Source organism: Rattus norvegicus, chromosome 7 (assembly GCF_021556685.1).
Source record: "Rattus norvegicus strain SHRSP/BbbUtx chromosome 7, alternate assembly SHRSP_T2T, whole genome shotgun sequence".
NCBI classification, from domain to species: domain Eukaryota; kingdom Metazoa; phylum Chordata; class Mammalia; order Rodentia; family Muridae; genus Rattus; species Rattus norvegicus.
In genome coordinates, this window is record NC_141540.1 from 63,466,077 (window position 1) to 63,475,908 (window position 9,832).

A 9,832-nucleotide genomic window follows, 5' to 3' on the forward strand; every position below is an offset into this window, starting at 1 on the left:
GTCAGAATCTTGTAAAAGCTGGAATGCAAGGGATTGAAGAGAAAAGACAGGTTAAGTTAGGACAACCACTGTGGGTTTGCAGGCTTGTTTGTAATTGGTAGTGGTAGGAGTTGATCCTATGGCTGTGGGCATGGTTAGCAAATGCTGTACCGTTTGACTGCATTCCCAGGCTCCAGACAAAAGTCTTTCAAGAGCTCTGTCCAAGAAAGGAAGTAAAGAGCAGTGGGTATCTGGTGAGACTGAAATGGTGCCATCTGCAGTGTGTAGTGTTTGCTACCCCGCCTTAAGCTCTGAGAATGAGCTGCACTACCAGCTCCCAACCAGGTTTCCTTAGATCCGTGGATGAAACACACACACACACACACACACACACACACACACACACACACACACACACACACACACATTCAATTTCAACCTGTCTTCTTGGCTCAATAGTTGGGCACTTCTCTCCTTTTGCTAGTGTGCCCTTCCCAATTTTCTTAGCACAACACCCTAAATCAGCCCTCAACTTCAGTTCCTCAGTTACCTTTAGTCCCAGCTCAACACCCTAACCTCCCACCAGGAGAAGTGGCCTAAGGTCGCTCTGCCCAAAATCTCACATGGCTGGTCGCCTTTTCCTCCTGCTAAGCATGGCAAAAGTCCCCCTCCCCTATTGCATCCCCTCGCCTCCCCAGCATGGACCTGGAAGTTCCACCTCCCTCCTTCCACCCAGAAATCTTTGCACTTCAGATCTTCAAGGGACTCCCAACACTTCAGACATCTTTACTAATAGATCAAGAACCAATTGGGGAACAGGACTTAACATCAGACCCACCCCCATAAGCGCCCATCTGTTGAAGATAACTGTTCAGAAAACTTTCACACACACACACACACACACACACACACACACACGCACGCACACACACGCGCACACACACACAGACACACGCACACACACACACGCACACACACACACGCGCACACACACACACGCACGCACACACACACACGCACACACACACACACGCACACACACACACACACAGTGTATTTCTATCATACTTGCTCCTCATCACCCTCTCTTACACACCTTCCACTCATCTCCTGCCTCTAGCTAATGCCTCTTCCAGTTTGCCTTTCCTTCTCTCTCCTTCCCTCCTTCCCTTCTTCTTACCTCTTGTTGTTTTGGTGAGGTCCCACATTGTTTTAGTAGGGTTTCTTAACAGAATCCGTGTGAGTAGGTTTTTACAAGAGCACCTGCTGCCTACCAGTCATGGCACTGTAGAAAAATGTCTCTTCCTTCCCAGAGACCATAACTGCCTAACATACCTCCTCCCTCTCCTGCAGCCACCACTGTGTACTTGTGAGTCCCCAAGGAAGAGTGCTGAGTGCTAAGAGAAAGAGAGGTGGGGGGAGGAGGGAGAGGAGGAGGAGGAGGAGGGAGAGGGGGAGGGAGAGGGGGAGGAGGAAGGGAAGGAGGAGAGGAGGAGGAGAGGAGGGAGGAGAAAAGGAGGGAGGAGGAGGAAAGGAGGGAGGAGGAGGAGGGAGGAGAAAAGGAGGGGGAGGAAGAAAGGAGGGAGGAGGAGAAGGAGAGGAGGGAGGAGAAAAGGAGGGGAGGAAGAAAGGAGGGAAGAGGAGGGAAGGAGGGGGAGGAGGGAAGGAGGGAGGAGGAGGAGGGAAGGAGGGAGGAGGAGGAGGGAGGAGAAAAGGAGGGGAGGAAGAAAGGAGGGAGGAGGAGGAGAAGGAGAGGAGGGAGGAGAAAAGGAGGGGAGGAAGAAAGGAGGGAGGAGGAGGAGAGGAGGGAGGAGAAAAGGAGGGGGAGGAGGAAGTTGTAGTGGATCTGCAGGGAAGAGTGGGAGGAAATGAGGCTGGAAAGGTGGGTAGGCTGAGGAGTTTGAGTGTTGTCCCAATGGTGTTGGGAGCCCCTCAGAGTTCTGAAGTGCAAAAGCCAGTAGGGTTTGACTCACAGAAAATGGAGTCACTGGTTATTCTTCAAGGAACAGTTGGAACAGTGTGCCAGCAAAGAGGCTTGAGGTTCAGAACTAGACCCAGTCAGTTTCATTAAACCTGAGGATCCTTCAATTAAAATCTTTTATCTTACTCAGCTCCTTTTAACAGTAGTAAAACCACGATGGCAGAGCGACTAAGCCATATAGGAAGAAAAACAAACCTTTTTAAGTGTGACTTTAATTTATTAAGTATACAGGAAAAAGGGAGGCAAATGGGAGATCTATGTTCTTTTCCTGGACCTTAAGTTCTCTTGGGAAGAAACCATCAGCTCTTTGGTCACAGATCCTTCCGGTTGGAGATTGTACATGTCACATCTGTGGCTCAAGAGGGCACGGTGGAAGTCCAAGCAATGGTTAAGACTGTTGTGTCTGGGTGTGACTTTGCTACTGTCTATCAAAAGCACTATCGGGCCAGGCTGAGGTGGTGCACACCTTTAATTCCAGCACTCGGGAGGCAGAGGCAGGCAGATCTCTGAGTTCAAGGCCAGTCTGGTCTATAGAGTTTGTTTGTTTCAATACAGCCAGGGCTGTACAGAGAAACCCTGTCTCAACACCCCACCCACCCCACCTCACTCACCCAAAAAGAGCAAAGGAGTTCCATCATCAGGAACTCTAGGATGTAGCAGCATTGTTGCTGTGAGAAGCTAAAAATTGGGATGAGTGTGAAAGGACTGTTTTCCCAGTGACACACTGAGGGGCACTGTTAGAGGTCCTGAAGGTCTTTGGGACAGTGTAGACATAAACGGTGTCCTACAGGCAAGCACGGTTTCATAATCTAATTGTTCTCTTTTGGATGCTAGCTCTGTGTCAGTTTGTGTACATCTTTTTCTGTCTAATTGTTCTTACTGAGCTCTACTGTGAACACACTTTGCAGCATTAGGCATCTCTTAGTTCAGTGGCGGTAATAGAAGCTAGCTATTGTTTAAAGTTTTAAACCAGATACTATTGTTCAAATCTAATTTCCAGATTTGTATCATTTGATTTCTATTTAACAGTATAAAGAATACATCCGTCAACTACGTCTTGGTTTGTGTCAGTGTTATCGTCTCATGCGAGTGTCCGCAGTATTACTACAGAGTTAAAGCAGACTCAGCTGTAAGGCTTCTGCTGCCTTTGCTGGGCTCCTGCAGGTCTGTGGGAGGCTCCTGCTTTCCACGTGGATGTCAGACTGCATATTATATGAATTTAGTTAATTTCTACAGTTTGGTAAGGGAACAGTTAGGACTCCAGTGCTTTTCTTCTGTGATTTAAAATGGCTAGCGAGGTAGACTCTTCACTGTCTTATATCTGTCTGAATTACTTACATATGCACTGTGCTGCTTCGTAATGAAACTCACGGCTCACTGCTCTAGGGGGATTTACTAGTGTAAACCAACTCTGTTGATGTCTCCCCACCTTTGTCAGGTCAGCGCACTGTTAATGCACATTTTACTCTTCTGTCTGCAGGTCTGTTTCCCTGTCTCTGGTTAAGCCATCTCTCCAGGGACACTGTCACTTTCCCCACACTTTCTGTGACTTGTGACTGTTGTACATTTGAGTGTTGATCCATTCTTTTGCACACATGTGTGCATCTTTTGTTTTTTGGTTTTTTTATCTAGAAAGGAAAACACCGTCCTCTCTCTCTCCTGACTTCTCCTACTGCCGGCATGAAAACAGTTGATCCCCTGCCTTTGCGACAAGATTGTGACGCCAATGTGCTCAGAGTTGCTGAGGGTACTCTTCCTGTTTTGAAAAATTTGGACCATCAGACCAACACTCCTGGACAGCCTTCTCCATGTACCCTGCCTTACTGTCATCCTTCCAGCAGGATCCAGGGGCGTCTTCGAGACCCTGAATTTCAGCATAACAGTAAGTATTTTGGTTTTAATTTCTTATCTTTTAAAAATAAAAGTGTTATACTAATAGATCCCTGCTATAAGAAGAACGGTGTGCCAGTCAGTTCTATTAGGTGATTTCATTTTCTTTTTAATTTATAATGGATCCCCTTCCTTCCCTCTCCCTCTCCCTCCCCCTCTCCCTCTCTCCCCTTCTTCCTTATTTTAATTTCCTGCCTTTCATCAAGGTCTCAATAGACAACCCAGGCTGACAGATTTCTGTGAGCGAGCAGATTTCTGTGGGTACCGGACAGTGCTGCTGCCCGCAGGTTCACAGTTCACTCCAGAAAGTGAAAGGCGCACCTCAGGGTCTTACCAGGGCGCACAGGAGACCTGCAGGTGCCAGCGGTGCTTCTTTTTCTGGAAGGACAACAAAACCTGTCCCTGGACATTGCCTGCTGCTGCTCGCTGGGTTGTGGAATTCAAGAGTTGCACATTGAAGGAAATCCTGGTTTCCTTGGGTTTGGTTAGGCATTGCCCTGCTGATGGGCGTCTTCCTGTCACAGCTGAGCTCTCCGGCAGCATCTGTCCTGCAGCTTTCCTATGTGGTGGCTGCTCTCTGCCGGCCTTGGGATTGTCTATTCATGCAGATCCTACTGATACTTTACAGTGATGCTTCTTGGAAGTGGGTGCTCCCCACTCACTCTACTGGTTCCCAGTAGACCTTTCCACCGATCAGTTCTTCTAGGAAGTTTTCTTAAGTAGCAATCTTCCTTCTCTGTTTCCTTTCTACTGCCTCTGTCCTTGGATACAGGGCATGTGGTCACAGTAGCTTGAGAAAGCTTTAGGCGGGTTGGGGATTTAGCTCAGTGGTAGAGCGCTTGCCTAGCAAACACAAGGCCCTGGGTTTGGTCCCCAGCTCCGAAAAATAGAAAAAAGAGAAAGCTTTAGGCATATTCTTGTCACACTCCTGGGAGAGGCAGTTGTCTAGCTGGGTAAATTAGGAGAAGGCGCTGTGCTGTAGCCATGGCACAAAAAGGGTTTCAGAGTGCTGGCTTCCCTTCAGTACAGCTTGCAGGGAGACTGAGACTCTCGGGTCCCTTGTGGCCCCAGCCACACCCCCATCACCTGGGCACAGACACAGGCTGCTGCTTCTTAGTTTCTCCACTCTGCTGATGTAAGACTGTCCCCTTGGGTAATTCCATGTTTATCTCTCTGTTTGCTTTCCATTCTCCAACTTGGGTTCTGTTTTCTAGGCTTTCGTTTTCTTTGTCCTGTGAGCTTCTGTTATCTTTCTACATGTCTATTTAGAGTTCTCACTTCTCAAAAGAGGCCTACTTTGTCTCTTTGAAGTTACATCAATGTTATCACTGGACAGAGTTCTAGGCACTAGTCATAGTATAAGTACTTGCTAAAAACATTACAATTACCCAGGGGCCCTTTGATGTTGTTAGTGTCCATTAATATACAAACCTAACTGATAAAATTTCTGATGGCTTACTTTCATGAGTGGTTTACTGACTTGCTGTGTCAGATCACCTGAGATTGGGCAGTGTATAACGAACAGAGATGAGTGTATCACGGCATTCAAAGCTGGGAGGTGCACGCAGAAGGGCTGGCATCTAGTGGAGGTGTCAGGTCTCCTGACAGGAAGTGGAGAGGAGGAGTGGCAGGACCCCCCCTCCCCCCAATATGGCCTTAGGTCACAGCTTGTATACTTCTAAAGGTCCAGCCTCCTATGATCACAGCAGCATTTCAGTTTCACTGTGACTGTTTGGAGGGAGAGACATGCAAACCATTCTACTAATGTGATGTTGAGTAGCTAAAGAGTAATGTCTTCTGTCTTTTTTCTTTAAGTAGGAAAACCAAGGATGAACAACACGCAGTTACTTCCACATGGCGCCTTTAATGACGAAGGTAAGTTAGCAGTGACTTAGGTCGGCGTCCGCCCCTTTGCAGAGCGTTACTAGGGTTTGCGTTTGTCTAGACGTTCCTGCATTAGGTCCTCGAGGCCCTGGGATAGGAATGAAGTTATTCCCCCTTACACAGCAGTCCCCTGGACTGTGTGCTGTGGGGTCTTTCCCCTTGTCTTAGCAGAGCCATGTCTCTGCCTGCTTCCGCCTGTCTAAGGAATGTGGCCTGATGTGCCATTTATACTTTTTTCAAATGCCTGTATATTATCATTCTCATCTCTAAAAATATGTGTAATTGATGATATTAGACTCTTTTTTTCCTCCTTGTATAGTCTTCATTCTGTCAAATTTTTTGATTGGGCAGGAAGGAGTTTTAAAGTCTTAAGGTAGGGCTGGAGAGATGGCTCAAGGGTTAAGAGCACCAACTGCTCTTCCAGAGGTCCTGAGTTCAATCCCCAGCAACCACATGGTGGTTCACAACCATCTATAGTAAGATCTGATGCCCTCTTCTGGTGTGTCTGAAGACAGCTACAGTGTACTCATATACATAAAATAAATAAACCTTTAAAAAAAAAAAAGTCTTAAGGTAAACCATCAAAATAACTGTTGTCCCATTCTGAGAAGCACGGCTGTAATCTAGGAAGTGCAATAATTCCTGAATTTATTGACTTTGAGTTGGGAAATAAATTTAAATTTAATGCTCTTTATATTGGATGCTAAGTTCATTAGAAGGTTTTTCTCTTTTAGTAAGCTTGTAGCTCTTTATTCAGTGAACTGGAAAGCAAGTTATGTCCTGAAATACAAATCTGGACGCTTTGAATCTCCTCCTGCTTTCTGTCTTGATGGATAAACCGTCTTTGTAAATATCTGATGGTTTGTTTACTCAGAATATGGAGTTTCAGTACTGGGAAAAGGGTAGCATATTGCCAAATACTTGCCCCTACATTTAGTGAGATTTTCAAAAAGTGATATAATAAACCATGTTAAAACACAGCATTTTGAAAATATTCCTTTTTATCACTTTTGGTGATACATTGGTAATGTGTATGTGAGCATGTGCACACGTATGCAGGTGCCCTTGGGCCAGAGGCATTGGAGTCCCCTGGAGTTGGAGGTGCAGATGGTTGTGAGCCACCCAGGGTGGATGCTAGGAATTGAACTCTGAACCTTTGGAATGGCAGTCAGTGCCTGTAGCTTCTGAACCAGCTCTCCAGCCCCAGCACTTTGCTTTTTAAATTGAAAATCGTTCTTTGCTCCAAACTGTTTTCTTCTGAAAGTAGGACCCCACCCCCAAGCATTGAAATCAGAAACTGTGCTTAATCAATGACATGATGGGATTCCAATGATGTAAAAAGTTCCCATCACAGTGGCATGTTTGACCTCTGATGAACTTGGAAAATGGCCATGAAGGATGATGAGCTGAACGCTCCATTTACTGGGCTCCTCGTTTCCTCAGAGATCCAGCATCCACGTCGAGCCTAGGTGGGTTCCTTACTGGGTTCCTTGTTTCCTCAGAGATCCAGCATCAATGTCCAGCCTAGGCGGCTTCAATTTCCTGGCAGTAGCACATTAAGCACAATGTTGTCCTGTAGATGTTTTCCCCCGGATGTAACCCTGGGATTCTCTTTACAGATGCAGACAGACTGTCTGAGATCTCCGCTCGCTCTGCGGTTTCCAGCCTCCAGGCTTTCCAGACTTTAGCCCGAGCTCAGAAAAGAAAGGAGAATTTCTGGGGCAAACCGTAAACCTGCTCATCTGACCTAGAGAAAAGTGGGCCTCATCTTTCCTTGCTTGTTGTGTAAAGATCTCTGGAGGGTGTGGATTTTCTTCCAACGCTTCTGACTCAGATAATTTGAGTTCTCAGTGGCTCGTCTTACCCAGAAAACTGTAATGTAGCGGTGTCCAAGTTTAAGTCTTTGAGAAGTCCTTTGCACTTGTCTGAGGACAAAGGCGTAGATTGTGTAGTTCTTCATACTCTGTCTTCTGCAGCAGGTGTCGGGGTTGCTGTGAGACGTGTGAAGGTCATCTGTCTGGAGAATATTCTAAAGGGATAAATGAACTCAAAATTAAGGTCTTCCAACTTAATCCCCTCTCAGATTGGTTTTAGGCATTTTAATAGCTGTAGGTGTCATGAAAGGAATCTGCCACTTTTTATTAGCACCTTCTGTATACACAGGTGCAGTGTTAAGATGATTGGACTTTGAAAATCTGGCTGTACATATTTTCTTATTTATGTAACAAAATTTGCTGAGAGAATATGTATATTTTTGATCTTTTTATGCATTTTATTTGTATAATTGGCATACATTTGAATAATGTCTAGATTTTGAGAAATTATTTGTGTAATGGAGAATTGAAACTTTGTAGACTGAAAAGTAAATGCACTTGGCTTCCTCAGAGTTATCATGTGGAGTAAATACCTTGTAGAAGCGTTCTGTTAGGACTGGTTAATCAGAAATCATTCTACCATTGCAGCTGCTAAATGCAGTGAAACCGAGTCTACAGTATTTGGGGTTTTTTTGCACAAATACAAGGTTTTAAAAAGATTCATTAAAAAATTTAACACCAACCTGGTGATTCTGTTTTTCTTTTACAGGAGATATTTAACTGTTGTTTACAAATGAGGATAGATTTAAGTCTCTAGTAAGAGTGGCTTTCATAAACACAATCTCTGTAATGGTGATGCAAACTGCTTGCTAGGGTTTGGATTTTCTTCTGTTTTGACCAAGACAGGGGCTCTCTGTTTCTAAGACTGTCCTCAAACTCACTCCGGATCCATTCCCATCCTCCCTGTTAGCCTCCCTGAGTCCTGGAATTACAGGCAGGTGCCTGCTTGCCTGACGAGGTTTGCACCTTCAATGACATCCCCAGATGTGCGTTGGAAGCGTGGAGCCCATTTGATATCTCTCTTCCTGAGCAGAGGAGACCCAGAGGGAGGGAGGCCTGGCTGCAAGAATGAGCTTACTGGGGTGCGCCTCTGGAGGGCATGTTTTGTCAGCAGGCCTTGACCTTGGCTGGCCTAAACAGATCTGTTTGCAAGACCTGGGATTTGAAGACCTTAAAGAGTGAGGCTGGCTTCAGTCGGATGCTGAGACAACCTCAGTTTCAGTTATCCACAGGAACGTAACAAGGGAAGCATGTTCCAAGGAAGACTGACTAAATATTAACACAGCAGCCCTTTCTGAGGACAGAGCAATTTACACACACATTTGCCTGGCACTGTAGGTCATGTCTAGGAAAGCATGAGGTCAAGGCAGAAGGTACTATCTAGACTCAGGATAGATACCCCGAGGACAGCACTCAAACCTGTCCCTTACCAGATTGGGCCCTCTAGCTATGACCTGTCATCCAACCAGAATGAGCATGTCTTACAAGTTGAATGGAAATGTTTAACAGGGGAGGCGCAGGATCACATCCAAGGACAATCCAGGGAGCAAAATGCACCCGAGGAGAAAGGCCTCAGTCTTTCTCCTGGAGTCTTAGTAATGAGAACAGGCTGTGACGTTTCCCAGTATCTAGAAGGAGCTGTGAGTTTGAATTCACTTCAAATCAATTTTATCTAGGCTTGCTTTAACAAGCTGATATTGTTGTGATTATAGCTTGATGAGTTTGGACAGATTTCCACCTTAGAAACCAGTGCAGGCACCAAGGTGTGGTTCTCGGCGGTGGTTCCTGGTCCTCAAGGCAGCCACAACTCACAGTTCAGAAAACGTTTCTCTGGATTTCACTTGCATTTTCGAGATCACTCGCACTTTGGTGCAGATGTTTCCTTTTTAAGTTATTTACCCACTGGCAAACTTGGATCGCTTGCAGTTTGAGGCAACACCAAACATATTTGCTATTTGCACTGTGAGCCCTTGTGAGGAGCTGTGCTTTCTGTTCTCTTCAGAAACTCCTGCCTTTGTTTACCTATGTATAACTTTTTAAAAAGTTTTGCCACCCCCTGAGACAGTGTCTCTCTGTGTAGTCTTGGCTGTCCTGGAACTCTTAGACATGCACTGGCCTCTGCCATGGGTTAGACCGGGCCATCATCTCTGACTTTAGTATACATTAAGTATTACTTATTTATTTTGAGCATATGTGTTAGAGGGACAATATGGCCAAACCGGTA

At 45.7% G+C, this 9,832-nt stretch overlaps 1 protein-coding gene across 14 annotated transcripts in view; it reads left to right on the forward strand.

The window, feature by feature from the left end:
• Positions 1 to 8,290, forward strand: part of Saxo6 (stabilizer of axonemal microtubules 6) — a 36,418-nt gene extending 28,128 nt beyond the window's left edge. For 9 of the 14 annotated variants that reach the window (XM_087557268.1, XM_087557270.1, XM_087557271.1 and 6 more), the window contains 3 exons: positions 3,593 to 3,842; positions 5,666 to 5,725; positions 7,354 to 8,290. In XM_087557268.1, the coding sequence (XP_087413394.1) occupies positions 3,593 to 3,842; positions 5,666 to 5,725; positions 7,354 to 7,466 (423 nt within the window). In that variant the 3' untranslated portion in view covers positions 7,467 to 8,290. The remainder of the gene's footprint in view (positions 1 to 3,592; positions 3,843 to 5,665; positions 5,726 to 7,353) is intronic. The other 5 variants (XM_087557273.1, XM_087557265.1, XM_087557263.1 and 2 more) reach the window with 1 other exon arrangement.
• Positions 8,291 to 9,832: the final 1,542 nt, after the last annotated feature.